The 15805-nt window shown below is 38.4% G+C and overlaps 2 protein-coding genes across 2 annotated transcripts; one reads left to right on the top strand and one right to left on the bottom strand.

Moving 5' to 3' along the window:
* The first annotated feature begins 7914 nt into the window (after positions 1-7914).
* LOC147487861 (uncharacterized) lies at positions 7915-8898 on the top strand. The gene is made up of 2 exons (XM_086574159.1): positions 7915-8707; positions 8750-8898. Exons 1-2 carry the CDS (start codon positions 7915-7917, stop codon positions 8896-8898), a joined length of 942 nt encoding a protein of 313 aa, XP_086430285.1.
* A 6003-nt stretch (positions 8899-14901) lies between these two features.
* Positions 14902-15468, bottom strand: LOC147487860 (uncharacterized). Its single transcript, XM_086574157.1, has one exon. It carries the CDS (start codon positions 15466-15468, stop codon positions 14902-14904), a length of 567 nt encoding a protein of 188 aa, XP_086430283.1.
* Between the last annotated feature and the right edge of the window lie 337 nt (positions 15469-15805).

The raw sequence follows: 15805 nt of genomic DNA, 5'->3' as shown, positions 1-15805 counted from the left end.
CTTCTGTTTGGGGCATAGAATCACGCGGTAATTAAGACATCTGTTAGGATATAGATATATATAATATGCATTTGTTTTCGAAGTTAAAATTTCAAAAATTTAAAAATATAAATAAATAAGTTTATGCTATACACTTAGGAATATTGGTATTGTTTTCTTTCTCCATGCTCTTAACAATCTAGAAGTCTCACATAGTTGTTGCATCGTAATAATTGTTAGAAACTTAGGTTAATCGAGGTAATAATCTTTGCATCTATCTATAAATATATTATGTGAGTATCTATGATTGTTAGCGAGAAGTTTTCAAATCTAGGCTAGAGTACTTATTCTACAAATCCTGTGAGAATATAGCCTAAAGCCTTATATGTTTAAACATTTGAGAAATGACACAAGGGAGAAGTAAAACGGATAGAGAAATCACACGTCCACTTGCTTGATCACTAAACCATATCCTAAGTGAGAATTTAGGCCGCTCTTTGGATCGATATAGCCATAAATTCAAACCTATGAATTATTTTCCGCTAGTCACCACTCTGAGCCTGTTCTTTAGCCTTCCATACACCACAATTCCTTTACCTTGTTACAAAACAAAAACAAAATAAAAAAAAGAGAATAAATCAACCTACCCAATTTAGAATAAGTCTGAGAATAGAATGAGTGAAGAAAGAAGAAGAGAAAAACCTGTGTAAACAAAAATTGTTACTTGCTTCAGAAAATAAAGAAAAGAAGTTTCCATCCAAAGAAAAGAAAAATAGAAATAAAAAAAAAAAAAAAAAAAAAAAACTCCAAAAAAAAATAGAATAAAAAGGAGTCAAAAGCCAAAGAAAAGAAAAAAGAAAAATATGGCTAAGGATGGAAACAAAGTATAGAAGCAAAAGAAAATAACAAGGTTTTCTCTAAGTTACATAATACGAAGACTCTATTATCTCAGACTTGTCCTTTTGAATATCCATTTCCTTCCTTCTTAAACCATCTCCTAATCCCCGTAACACCTAATAAAGACCTCTAGCTCAATTAGGAATAGGTTAGTGTGATAGTAAGTGGCAGATGTGTTTGATTGACCCCAAGCTTCCTTGTTGTCATTGAGATTGTAAGGTAAAGTGTGCCCATCGCATTAATCGGAGTAGCTTAAACTTGAGTGCAAAAATCAGAGTGTTGTTTCTTGACTATTATTGTGAGAACCTATTTAAGGACGCTTATTCCGAAGTTCTCTAAACAAACCCGCTAAACATTTGACAGTACTACTCATCAGATATATGTTTATTGTAGATGATTGATTATTATGCATATATTAACTTAGGGTTTTGACTGGTTATTCTTATATAATTGCTAGAGAGATGTATAGATAGTTGAGCATGAATAAGGAAACAATAGTTTTATTTCTTAGTCGTTGTAGTATAGATGAAGTTTGTCAGGAGTACCTTCATCTGGAAAACTCTCACGAGGCTATAACTCGCCCACTAGGGAATTCCTAGTGGTTTAAGGCCTTGTTGCATATGGTCAATGCAATCGCACTCAAATAAACGAGATTAGGTAGAACTCCATTTTGGTCACTTATTCTAATTTCTCATCTTTGCTCGAGGACAAGCAAAAATGTCGTTTTGGGGTGGTTTGATAAGAGCCCAAAACTGTAGTTTTAACCCCTTAATAATCATCTTGTTAGACCAATTATGTGAATAATAAGTAAGAGTTAACACCGACACGCTGCTTTTATGCATTTTCGGTTTCAAAGTCCATTATGTGCGTAAATGTACCACTTTAGCGAGATAAAGGAGCAAAAGTCGCCAGAACTTCCAAAAAGTGAGATCTTTGGACTCAGACCTCGAATTGGGCATACCTTATGTCAAAACGACCGCTCGGAAAGAGCTTTGCAATGGTCCAAGCCTTGACCCAATCAGAGGAGCAGAAGTGGACGAAAAGTCTGTGGAAGTCAACTGCAGCTGAAGAGGCCTTTTGGATCGAAGAATTGGTTTTGGGCCCGATTCTGCCCAACCCATGGCTCCAAGCCCATGCACGAATTTTGATCTGGATGTATAAAACAAAAGCTTAAGTCTTTGTTAATGGTAGATAGATAATGGTAGCCAGTAGTTAGAAAAAATAGTTAGCTTAGAATAGAAAGTAGCCATTAAAATAGCTTCTAGATCTAGTTTTATTTAATTGTTTTTGATTAAGTATAGTTTCAATATCTAATTCATTTCATTAGATTAAACCTTGAATCTTGTTCTTCATTTGATTAGATCAATAAAGTAGTATTCTTTATCCATTTCGATTTTGTCAATTCCAATTCTAGATCTAATTTCAATTTATGTCCTTAGTTCAATTTAGTCATTAAATTAGATTTCATTATTGTTTAATTAAATAAATTTCAATGCTTTATATTATGTTTAGTTTTAATATAAATGGAAATGATTATGAATGATTCAAGGCTAAACCTCCATTAGAGGGGTTGTGAAGCCTTGATGAAAGCTTGATTCCGATTATCGTAGAGTCGCCGATTTTCTATTCCACTCTAGAAATGATTAGTTCACCATGAGAATGTGTTTAATTGTTCACATGCTAGTTATGAATTGGTAGAAATGCCATGTATAATTAGGGATTAGGAATAACCAATTGTTCTCGAAGCGATTCAATTCGGATTCTGACGATTTATCGTCGTTAGTGGATTAAGTTGAGTTAAGGTGGAATCAATCTCCCTCTAACTCCTTATCATAGAATCAACGTAGCATTCCCTTAGTATTAGATAACCTAACTAGTTGCATCTTGTGGGTAGTTGCATCGTAGTATAATTCCCTTCAGAAACTCTCATAGACTTAAAAACGACTAGTTAGATTAGAAAACATCCATGCTAGAGCACTAGGAGTGGAACTTAACTTGTCTACTCCACTATATCTCAATTGGTTGAGAGTAGAAATAAATCTTTGATAAACTAAGAGTATCATTAAGTTTAGTTTACTTACGTTGTGGATTCGTAGTTCATTTCGTAGGTAGACTATACATTTTATGTTTATCATGTTCTCTTGTCCTTCTAAAGTTATTGTTCCATTATTACTTTCATTTAGACTGGCTTCCTTCATTCCCCTAGTACTTGCCTTCTCCAAGCCTTCATCTTTCTGTACATCCTTAGTTACTTCATGATTCTGAGTTGCGTTACCTTCTGTTACATTCAGATCCGAAATTTTCGGATCTAACATATTGTTTCTCTCCTCGCAACCATCATGAGTTACTCTCGTGAAGATGAACTTACCTTCTTCCCCCACTCCAGTAATTCTCGAGACCACTCGGTGCCCAGCTCTTTGGATTTCAGTCGCAATCTTTTCTGAACTTTTGTGCTGTACCGACTCTTTGCCTTCTTCCTGATTTTGAATTCCTTTTACCGCCTCCAGCAGTCTTGTGGCCTCTCGCAGCAAATCATCTTTTGTTTTACATGGTGTAATACTCTCCGGTGATTCTTCCCGCTCTTCTCGCATTTTCAAACTCACTCCAAACTCCTCCAGCAGCTTCCTTTTATATCTCTCAACAGACCCCTCACCATATCTTGCTTTTATTTCACTTCCAAAGCTATCCACCTCTAATTAGACTCACTCGAACAAGATTTTCCAAAACTCCCGGCTGGTGTGCTAGGGTTTTCGAACTCTGTAATCCTAATCTCTTGGTTTTTTTGCATATTTTTTCTAATAATTTGTAAAAAGACTAAATTACCCCTAAGGTAAAAAATCACCCCTTAGAGGTCCCCATTAACAACTAACAACCATAAAGCTCATATATGCTATCATATATAACAACCATAAAGCTCATATAAAGCTCCTAAGTGCCTTTTAGCTTACTTGGTAAAACCTTTGGGTGATGATACTAGAGGTCTGGGGTTCGAACTCCGCTACACACAATTGAGTTACTGATCTCTTTAAAAACAGGCCTGCCCACACATTTTGTAAGTGCCTTCTAGCTTAGTTGGTAAAACCTTTGGGTGATGATACGAGGTGCGGGTTGAAACCAGCGACACACTATTGAGTTACTGATCTCTTTAAAAACAGGCTTGCCTACACATTTTTATCAATCCGGTGTTTTGCATTCATTATAGTGCAAGCTCACACATAGGTGCATTCAATCTTGTGTTTTGCATTCTTTCTAACGCAAGCTTGCTTGTAGGTACGTTCATTCAATCAATAGAATGTTTTTCATTCATTCTAATGCAAGCTCACACATAAGTGTATTCCATCAACTGTTCCACATACATTCAATCAATCAAGTGTTTTGCATTCATTTTAATGCAAACTCCCACGAACATGCATTTAGTCAAGTGTTTTGTATTCTGTCGGTGTATAAAGTGGGGTTATAGGGTTTCGAAGTTGTTCATCTTAGGTCTAAGTTATATGATCTAGGCTAGGGTTTAGGTTTAGAGGCTTAGTCCTTGTCTTACAAAGGATTTAGTCCTTGATCTTTGAAGCCTTGGAGTGGTTCCTGTGCTTTTGAGATTTTGGACCCTTGAGTTCCTTTTTATCGTTGACTATGGCTTTGATCGTTGACCATTGACTTTTGACAGTTTTACATTTTGGCACTTTTTCCCAGTTGTTCCACGATGTCCCTTTTAGGTTCATTTTGTCTCCTTTTGGCTCTATAACACGCCTTTTGATGTATTAGTTCTAGAATAGGGCTGTATCAAGAAAAGGCGATAAGAACATGGGTTTTCTACAATCAATCAATCAATCCGGTGTTTTGCTTTCATTATATTGCAAGCTCACACGTAGGTGCATTCAATCTTTTGTTTTGTATTCTTTCTAATGCAAGCTCGCTTGTAGGTACGTTCATTCAATCAATCGAGTGTTTTTCATTCATTCTAATGCAAGCTCACACGTTAGTGTATTCCATCAAGTGTTTCGCATACATTCATTCAATCAAGTGCTTTGCATTCATCCTAATGCAAACTCCCACGTAGCTGAATTTAGTCAAGTATTTTGTATTATGTCGGTGTATAAAGTGGGGTTATATGGTTTGGAAGTTGTTCATCTTATATCTAACTTATATGATCTAGGCTAGGGTTTAGGGTTTAGAGGCTTAGTCCTTGTCTTACAAATGGTTTAGTCATTGATCCTTGAAACCTTGGAGTGTTTCCTGTGCTTTTGAGTTTTTGGGCCCTTGAGTTCACTTTAATCGTTGACCGTTGAATTTTGACAATTTGACTTTTTTGCACTTTTCCCCAGTTATTCCGTGATGTCCCTTTTAGGGTCCTTTTGTCTCCTTTCGGCTCTATAACACCCCTTTTGATATATTTGTTGCAGAATAGGGCTGTATCCGGAAAACACGATAAGAACATGGGTTTTTTACAATCAAGCAATCAATCCGGTGTTTTGCATTCATTATAATGCAATCTCACAAGTAGGTGCATTAAATCTTGTGTTTTGCATTCTTTCTAACGCAAGCTCGCTTGTGGGTACGTTCATTCAATCAATCGAGTGTTTTTCATTCATTCTAATATAAGCTCACACGTTAGTGTATTCCATCAAGTGTTTCGCATACATTCAAACAATCAAGTGCTTTCCATTCATCCTAACGCAAACTCCCACGTAGATGCGTTTAGTCAAGTATTTTGTATTCTGTCTGTGTATAAAGTAGGTTTATATGCTTTGGAAGTGGTTCATCTTATATCTAACTTATATGATCTAGGCTAGGGTTTAGGGTTTAGAGGTTTAGTCCATGTCTTATAAAGGGTCATTGATCCTTGAAGCCTTGGAGTGGTTCCGGTTCTTTTAAGTTTTTGGGCCCTTGAGTTTACTTTTATCGTGGACTATGGCTTTGATCGTTGACTGTTGACTTTTGACAATTTGACTTTTTGGCACTTTTCCCCAGTTATTCCGTGATGTCCCTTTATGGGTCCTCTTTGTCTCCTTTTGGCTTTATAGCACGCCTTTTGATATATTAAATCCATAATAGGGCCGTATCCGGAAAAAGCGATAAGAACATGAGTTTTCTATAATCTATCAATGAATCCATTGTTTTGCATTCATTATAGTGCAAGCTCACACGTAGGTGCATTCAATCTTGTGTTTTGCATTCTTTCTAACGCTAACTCGCTTGTAGGTACGTTCATTCAATCAATCGAGTGTTTTTCATTCATTCTAATGCAAGCTCACACGTAAGTGTATTCCATAAAGTGTTTCGCATACATTCAATCAATCAAGTGTTTTGCATTCATTCTAAAGCAAACTCCCACGTAGATGCATTTAGTCAAGTGTTTTTTATTCTGTCGGTGTATAAAGTGGGGTTATAGCGTTTCGAAGTTGTTCATCTTAGATCTAGCTTATATGATCTAGGCTAGGGTTTAGAGGCTTAGTCCTTGTCTTACAAAGGGTTTAGTCATTGATCCTTGAACCCTTGGAGTATTTCCTATGCTTTTGAGTTTTTGGGCCCTTGAGTTCACTTTTATTATCGTTGACTATGGCTTTGATCGTTGACAGTTTTACTTTTTGGCACTTTTTCCCAGTTGTTCCATGATGTCCCTTTTTTTTTTTTTTTTTTTTTTTTTTTTGGTAAGCCTGTTTTAAATGAGATCACTAACTCTTTTGATGCTGGCGGGATTCGAGCCCCCGACCTCTGGTATCATCACCCAAAGGTTTTACCGACTTTGCTAGTCGACACCTGCAACTTAAATGTGTGGGCAAGCCTGTTTTTAAAGAGATCAGTAACTCAATAGTGTGTAGTGGGGTTCGAACACCAGACCTCTGATATCATCACCCAAAGGTTTTACCAACTAAGCTAGAAGGCACTTTACTCCATGATGTCCATGATGTCCCTTTTAGGGTCCTTTTGTCTCCTTTTGCCTCTATAACACGCCTTTTGATGTATTAGTTCCAGAATAGGGCTGTATCAGGAAAAAACGATAAGAATATGAGTTTTCTACAATCAATCAATCAATCCAGTGTTTTGCATTCATTATATTACAAGCTCACACGTAGGTGCATTCAATCTTGTGTTTTGCATTCTATCTAACGCAAGCTCGCTTATAGGTACCTTTATTCAATCAATTGAGTGTTTTTCATTCATTCTAATGCAAGCTAACACGTAAGTGTATTCCATCATCATTTTTTGTTAATGTTGGCCTCTAAGGGGCGATATTATGTTTTAGGGGCATTTTAGTCTTTTACCGGAAAAAAATAGAAAAACATGCGAAAATCAATTGAAACTAGGTTTGCTGCCGCCGCTAGTCCTCACACACCGACTGGATTTGCTGAGGAAGAAGAGATCGAGAGCAATACTCATTCATGTGAAGATGAAGATATCGATTATTACAAATCTATGCTCATCAGGAAGTATGGAGAAGGTTCGCTGGAGAGATTTAGGAGGAGGCTCGACCAAATCAAATCTGATGGAAGTTGGGCAAATCATAAGGGCCGCGCGATAAAGGAAGAGGCGCTGGATTTTGTCTCCAAGGGCGATGAGCAGATGGCAGAAGGTGTATCAAAAGAGAACGAAGGTGTGAAGGACGTAGATCTACCAGAAGTGGAAGAAGACGCAACTGTTCAACAAATCGGAGATGAACAGAACTTTAATTCACTAGGCACTTGTATAGGCATGACTACGGGACAAAGGAAAGATCTCGAGTTTGAATATCGAATGATACAAACTCGATTGGGAATTGAAACTGAGTCATGTGGAAATGAGGCAGAAGAAAAGAGTGGTTCCCAAACAACACTCAATCAACCTACGGGTGAGCTGATTAGTCGATGTGGCAGCAGTGACGATGATCCATCCTCTGAAGTGATGCAAAGTCGAGGGGCTGGCTTGCAGAAGAGGAATTAAGTAGCAATAGCCACGCAGAACATCAAAAATGTCATTACTCATCCATCCCTTGATACTCGAGTAGTGCAAAGGCGAGGGGTTGAAGTCAAAAAGACGAAACCAGCTGAATTACCAGTAGCCATGAAGAGGAAAGTAAGGACTGCAACAAACACTGCAGAGCATCAACCAATTCATGAAGGAAGCACCATAAAGAAGACATGGGCAGAGATGCTCGGAAGCAACTCGGTTGGAAGTGAAATATTAGATTTTGTGCCACCAACTTTGGTGGATGGTAAACCTGTTATTCATGTTCAGAGTGACCAATTTTTGAATGAGTGCAAGAAGTATGAACATCTTGTTGTCGGGCAGTTTGTAGGAAGAAGATTGGGGTACAATTATGTTAAAGAAACAGTGTCTAAGACTTGGAACATGAAGAACTTCAAGATGAACTTATATGGTGATAAGATGTTTATGTTCCAGTTTGACAAGGAAGAGGATAGGCGGGATGTGCTTGAAATTGGATGTTTTCATATTGCTAGCCAGTTATTTGTCATTAGGCCTTGGAAGTTGTTTGTTGAGAATGAAATGAATGATTTAAAGACACTACCTATTTGGGTGATTGTAAAATATTTGCCATTAGTAATGTGGAACAAGGAAGGGTTTAGCAAGATTGGTAGTATCATTGGTAATCCACTTTTTGTGGATAGACTCGCTGAGAGCAAATCAAGAACTTCTTATGCGAGGGTGTGTGTTGAAATTAATACAGAGTGTTCTTATCTGGAAGGAGTTACTATAGTGATTGATGAGAGGAGAAAATTTAATGTTACATTTGAGTACAATTGGAGACCAGCATGGTGTGCTTGTTGTGACACCTTTGGGCACTCTGCACAAAAATGTACTAAGAATGGTAAGGTGGTTTCAGATCCTAGAAAGGGTATTTAGCTTAAGAAAAAAGATGTTGAACATGGGATACTAGATGAAAAGGAAGGAGCTGAGAAAGGGGAAATTCCGAAAGAAGTATTAGATCTTGTTAACTCCGTGGAAAAAGAGGCCGAGAAAAGCAGTGAAGAAAAAGAGCCAGGGACTGTTATGACAATGGGTGTAGGGGTTGAAATGATCCAATAGAGGATGTCTCAGTCGTCGATGAATCAGGAATAGGTGAGTACAACTGAGATTGGGAAGGATGGCTGGGAAACGCCACCTAAGAGGCATATGATCAGGGCAAAGGCAGTATAGAAAACTGTGACTACTGAGACATCGGGTACAGTGACTGGAAAGGAGAGGGGCAGGAACCAGTGAAGGCAACACTTGTACCCAACAAGGGCACAATTATGGTTGGCAGCAAATATGCGGGGGTTTCCAGAGAGATAGCGGAATGGGGTCAGCGTTTGTCAGCTGATGCCTAGCAAGTACCAATACAGCCGATCCAGAAATGATCAGGCTAAGTTTCTTTTTCCCATGATGTAAGAAATTATATATGATGATGAAATGGGGAAAGAGTATGAGAGATTGTAACGCCCGTTTTGTCTTTACTTATTATTTTTAATAAAGGGATAGGGGACCCCGTTAACAACCTCGCTTACCGATAAAAAAAAAAGTGTATTCCATCAAGTGTTTCGCATACATTCAATCAATCAAGTGTTTTGCATTCATCCTTAAGCAAACTCACACGTAGATGCATTTAGTAAAGTATTTTGCATTCTGTCGGTGTATAAAGTGGGGTTATATGGTTTGGATGTTGTTCATCTTAGATCTAACTTATATGATCTAGGCTAGGGTTTAGAGGCTTAGTCCTTTTCTTACAAAGGGTTTAGTCATTGATCCTTGTTGCCTTGGAGTGTTTCCTGTGCTTTTGAGTTTTTGATCTCTTGGGTTCACTTTTATCGTTGACTATGGCTTTGATCGTTGACTTTTGACAGTTTTACTTTTTGGCACTTTTTCCCAATTGTTCCATGATGTCCCTTTTAGGGTCCTTTTGAACACGCCGTTTGATGTATTAGTTCCAGAATAGGGCTGTATCTGGAAAAAGCAATGAGAACAAGAGTTTTCTACAGTCAATCAATCAATCCGGTGTTTTGCATTCATTATAGTGCAAGCTCACACGTAGGTGCATTCAATCTTGTGTTTTGGATTCTTTCTAAGGCAAGCTCGCTTGTAGGTACGTTCATTCAATCAATCGAGTGTTTTTTTTTTTGATGGGCAAGCGAGGTTGTTATAGAGGTCCCCTACCCCTTTTCATTAAAAAAGAATAATTAGCTTGTTACATTCGTATGTATAGTTTGCCTACTACATCATCATATATTATTTTTTTTACATCCTCCGAAAATGAACTAGGTACTACTTCTATATAGCTAGCAGTTGGAATATTACTTGCTAGTGCATTTGCATGTTTATTAGCTTCTCGATATACATGAATAATACTGAATACTTCTAGTTCCTCTCTCATCTGGTTAATGCTCCTCATCATCTGTTCTGCTTGCCATGGGTATTTCGTTCCAGCTTTAAAGAACTCAATAACATTTTCTGAATCCGTTTGCACTCTTATCTTCCTGATTCCCTGCAAAATTGCCATTTTCAGCCCTTGTTCAACACCTTGTAACTCTATTAAGTCTATGGTCCGCTTATTGGACTTGCCTTTACTTGCTAACCGGACTTGACCCTGTTCATTTCTCAAAACCGCAGCCCATCCACCTACAGACCCCTGTATAGTACCGTCCGTATTTAACTTTTCTATTCCCTCTTCAGCTCTGGGCCATTCACAGTACTTCATCTTCTTCACTCGGGACCTCATACTGACATTCCACATTTCGCTGAATTGTTCCTTCTCAGCTCCTTCAATCATCTTTATCTCCATAGAGTGGAGCTTCGTTCTAACATCTGTTAGTATTCTACACACCACCTGAGAAGCATTTTCATTCTAATGCAAGCTCAAACGTAAGTGTATTCCATTAAGTGTTTTGCATACATTCAATCAATCAAGTGTTTTGCATTCATTCTAATGCAAACTCCCACGTAGATGCATTTAGTCAAGTGTTTTGTATTCTGTCGGTGTATAAAGTGGGGTTATAGGGTTTCGAAGTTGTTCATCTTAGATCTAACTTATATGATCTAGGCTAGGGTTTAGAGTTTAGAGGCTTAGTCCTTGTCTTACAAAGGGTTTAGTCATTGATCCTTGAAGCCTTGGAGTGTTTCCTGTGTTTTTGAGTTTTTGGCCCCTTGAGTTCCTTTTAATCGTTGACTGTGGCTTTGATCTTTGACCGTTGACTTTTGACAGTTTTACTGTTTGGCACTTTTTCCCAGTTGTTCAATGATGTCCCTTTTAGGGTCCTTTTGGCTCTATAACACGTCTTTTGATGTATTAGTTCCAGAATAGGGCTGTATCAGGAAAAGGCGATAAGAACATGAGTTTTCTACAATCAATCATTCAATCCAGTGTTTTGCTTTTATTATATTGCAAGCTTGTTTTTTTTTTTGATCAGCAAGCGAGGTTGTTATAGAGGTCCCCTACCCCTTTTCATAAAACTCAATAGCTTCATTACAATCTAATATAGTATTTCCCATTAGCATCCTGAAATACAATTTTTTTCATATCTTCTGAGAATGAGCTAGGGATGACCTCTATGAATACTTCACTAGGCACATTACTAGCTAGCGCATCTGCTAGTCTATTACATTCTCTATATACATGCCTAATATTAAAATACTCAAGCTACTCAATCATTTTGCAAATGTCCTCCATCATGTACCTTGCTTGCCACGGGTGTTGATTTCTTGTTTTTACGAAAGAAACAACATTTGTTGAATCTGTTCGTGCTTCCAATCTTCTGATTCTTTTCTGCTTCACTAGCTTCAGTCCTTGCCAAAGTCCTTGTAGCTCAATTAGTGCTATCTTCTGCCAGATATCGCCTTTCCTTTTGCTGCCACAACCACTTGCCCCTTATTTGTTCTTATAACTGATGCCCATCCCCCTTGATTTCCCTGTAGTGTACCATCAGAATTCAAGATACATATTTCTGGTCCGCCCTTTTCCCACTTGCATTTAGTTATCTTGGGCCCAATTGGGTCCACATGAACATTCCACAGGTCCATATACTTTTCTCTCTCGTACCCGACCTCCATTTTCTTTGTTCGAAGTTAAACCAAACTTTGTATCGCTGATATTCATGTCCACTACACCATTTGCACCAGCTTGTGCACATTTTGGAATATTAAGACATTTCTTTTGCCATATGCCTATGCTAAGAAGAACGATTCAGTAACCATCTTGAGTGTATCTTGCTTTCAGCTGTTCCTCTACAAGTTTCTAGTAGTATCGGTCTAGTTCCTCTTCCCATGTTTCGATCGTGATCTTGTATATCCAAAGCTCTTCTTAGTACCGTTCCAAGTATATTGCTTTTAATACACACTCAAAAAATATGTCTTTCGGTCTCCTCTTCATGCCAAGCACATTACACACAAAGTCAAGTCCACTACTCTCTGTTTCTTCACTTTACAAGTGTTTTCAATCCATCTTTCAAAGCAACATCCACGTTATAAATGAGTGTCTTGGTATTTTGTGTTTGTACCAGACCAGGTGGCTCCAATTTATCTTCAGTTCTTTCTCTCTGATGCAATGATATGTTTCTTTCAGTCTGAAGTTTCCTTCTGTAGTGACCGACCAAATAACTTGATCTTCTCCTCCATGTATGCTAACTGCCTCTTCCATTTCTTGAATGATCTCAGGCATGTGTGTTCTTAAGGCTTGTGGTACCTGCCATTCTCCACTCTCCATTATATTTGCCAGCTTTGCTTTAGGATTCGCAACTGAGTTATAGGCAAAAGCTTGTGAGTAATAAGCTTTGAGTACCCCTAATGGATGCCATGGGTCCGTCCACAAGTTAATTTGCCTCCCATCTCCCACTTGATACCTTGCTATATATTCTGCATCCTTCCTTCCCTTCATTATCTCTCACCAGCTATAGGAACAATCATTAGGTGTTTTCATTTCCCAGAAGTTCTTGTTCTTGATGAGATGCTTGCTTACCCATTGAAACCATAATGTCTCCTTCTTGCTTAGAATATTCCAAATGTGTTTCAGATTTGCTGCCTTGTTTATTGTTTCCATATCTCTTATAGCGAGTCCTCATACGCATAACGGATAACATAATGATCTCCATCCAATGAGAGCATGTGATGTCGTGCAATCTGGCCCTGTCCATAAGAAGTTTCTAAACAGCCTTTGAACCTCTTCTATTATGCTTTGTGGAAGCACAAAGGAAGAAATCCAATATATACTCAGATTATTCAATACAGCTTTGATAAGCTGTAGCCGTCCTGCATAAGATAAACTTTTTCCCCTCCAGCTTTGAATTCGTTTCTCCACCTTATCCACCAACGGCAAACAGTTTGCATAAGAGAGTCTTGTAGTAATCAGTGGTAGTCCCAAATATTTTACAGGTAATTCCCCTCTTGAGAATTGAATAATATCCCTGACTCTTGTGCATAGATTTTCCTCCATTCCAGCAAAGAATATCTGGCTTTTCTATATGTTCACTTCAAGCCCAGAACACTTCTTGAAACCCCTCAAGTTATCATTTAGGGTTTGAGCTGTCTTTACATCTCCGTGCATAAAAGCCATGAGGTCATCTGCAAATGACAAGTGAGTGATAATAGGGTCATTACATTTATGGTGTAGTGTAAATTTGCCATCTCTTACAGATTGTAGCATCAGGTCTGAGAATAACTCCATCACCAGCACAAATAGATAAGGTGACATGGGGTCACCTTGTCTAATACCTCTCTTGCTTCTAAAATATCCAAATGGGGTACCATTCACCATGATAGCAAAAGTTGGCATACTTATGCATTTTGTAATCCACCCCATGAACCTCTCTGGTACCCCTATTCTTCTCAGCAAATATTCAACTGCCTCCCATCTAACTGAGTCATAAGCCTTCTTCAGATCGATTTTCGCAGCACACCTCGGAGTTTTAGTATTTCTGTGGTAGTTGCGTACTAATTCATGAGACAATAGTATATTGTCTTGAATACTTCTTCCCGGAATAAATGCAGATTGATTCTGAGCCACCACCTCCTTCATAAATCCTCTCATTCTCCGAGTCATGATCTTTGTAATGCATTTGTATAATACATTACAGCATGATATGGGCCTGTAATCACCTAACGACAATGGAGATGGAATCTTAGGCACCAAGGTGATACAAGTTACATTTACCTCTCTTAGCATTCTGGACGATCTGAAGAAATTTTGCATTGCCTTCACAAATTCGTTGCCAGTAATTCTCCATGTCGCTTTAAAGAACAGAGATGAGAAACCATCATTACCTGGAGCCTTATCAACTTCAATATCTGCTAAAGCTTCTATGATTTCATCTCTTCTCACTTGTGCTTCATGTCTCATCTTTGTTTCTTCACTCTACGTCTGCCTAGGCCTTATGTTCTCAAATTGTGTAAAATTCAGTTATTCTACATTCTCTGGTGCATATAAGTTTTTGTAGAACTTCACACATTCATCCCCAATGCTATCCATATCCTCAACCATCTGCCCATGTTCATCCAGTATGCATGTTATCTTGTTCCTTGCTCTTCTTGCCTTTACAGAATCAAAGAAGTATTTAGTGTTGTCATCCCCCCAGACATATAACTTGGTCCCTCGATTTCTGCTTGTAGCATCCCTCCTCGCTTTTTGCTGCCTTTACATATTTACATGCAACTCTCCTTTCAGCTATTCTCAATTCTGTACTCATAGGCTCTGCTTGCATCTTAACTTGTATTTCCTCCATCTCTATCTTAGCCTCTTGTACCCTTGTTTTCACATTTCCAATCTTTCTATTCCACTCAATCAGTCCATGTTTCACCATTCTTAGTTTCTTTGTGAATATGAGCATTGGGTTCCCTACCACTTCTGTATCCCATGCATCTTGTACTACATCCATGAATCCCTCCTCCTTTACCCAGAAGTTGAAGAAGCGAAATGACTTCTTACTCTGTGTCTTCTGGTTAGTCATATAAGTGACCATTGGCGAGTGGTCTGAGGTTGTTCCTGGTGTGAGGAACTCTGTTTCTACCTCCGCATATTCATTCATCCATTCTGCATTGACCATCACTCTATCTAACTTTCTCCATCTTCTATTTATTGTTCCATGTTAGAAAGCTCCCCTTAAACTTCATGTTAACTAATCCGGCCATATTAACACAGTTCTGTAGTTCTGCAAAGTGGTGAGGTCTCGTTGGAGTTCCACCCACTCTTTCCTGTGAATTTAGAATTGAGTTAAAATTCCCCATGAGTATCCAAGGGCTCATTACTCTGAATGACATATCCACCAGCTTGTCCCACAATACCCTTCGATGTCTCTCATCAGTACTTGCATATATGATTGTTACTGTGAATTTTTTTCCATTGTTTAGCGTTACCTCAGCTGTGATTTGCTGCATATCCCTTTCTCTGATGATTATATTGCATTCACTTGGTTCCCAACACAACCAAATCTTACCCAAATCACTTGATTCATAATTGTGTTCAACTAACCATCCTGGGCAACATTTGTTCATAACCCCGCTCACATTGTTCTCTTGTACTTTCGTCTCTACAATCCCCATTACTGCTAGCTTGTACTTCTTAATCAGATTTCTAACTTCCCCTTGCTTAAACCCTCTATTTATTCCCCTCATATTCCAGCACCCAAGGTTTATCATCATTAAAGATTATGAGAATTCGCGGAACTCAGGTGACTAAATCTGTTTTGAGTCACCTCCTTGTTATGGCTGTTGTGGCTTGAACTACCCTTTATAGCAGACCTTCCTGGCTTGATCTGTTTGACCTGCCTGCCCCCCATGATTTCTGTACTTGCCTTGCTCTGGTTATGTTCGGTCCCTTTTCCCTTGTCAGTACTCATCTTGTTTATATGTTTTTCCCCTTGCACTGCCATTTTTGTTGTTACACTATCCTTATGTATCTCCTTCTCATTTTCCTCTTGTATACTCACTCCTTTCTCCTCTTCTTTCTTATCTGTGTTCAACCTTACTCTGACCC

Source organism: Coptis chinensis, chromosome 7 (assembly GCF_015680905.1).
Source record: "Coptis chinensis isolate HL-2020 chromosome 7, ASM1568090v1, whole genome shotgun sequence".
Taxonomy (NCBI): domain Eukaryota; kingdom Viridiplantae; phylum Streptophyta; class Magnoliopsida; order Ranunculales; family Ranunculaceae; genus Coptis; species Coptis chinensis.
Note: the sequence above shows the minus strand (reverse complement) of the source record. Positions and strands in the feature narration are given on the sequence as shown.

Excerpts from the sequence above, each read along its gene's own strand:
- LOC147487860 (XM_086574157.1), bottom strand. The coding sequence starts at position 15,468 with ATGATAAACCTTGGGTGCTGGAATATGAGGGGAATAAATAGAGGGTTT.
- LOC147487861 (XM_086574159.1), top strand. The coding sequence starts at position 7,915 with ATGAAGAGGAAAGTAAGGACTGCAACAAACACTGCAGAGCATCAACCA. Across the intron at positions 8,708-8,749 it reads GGTTTCAGATCCTAGAAAGG|ATGAAAAGGAAGGAGCTGAG; the intron begins GTATTTAGCTTA and ends ATGGGATACTAG.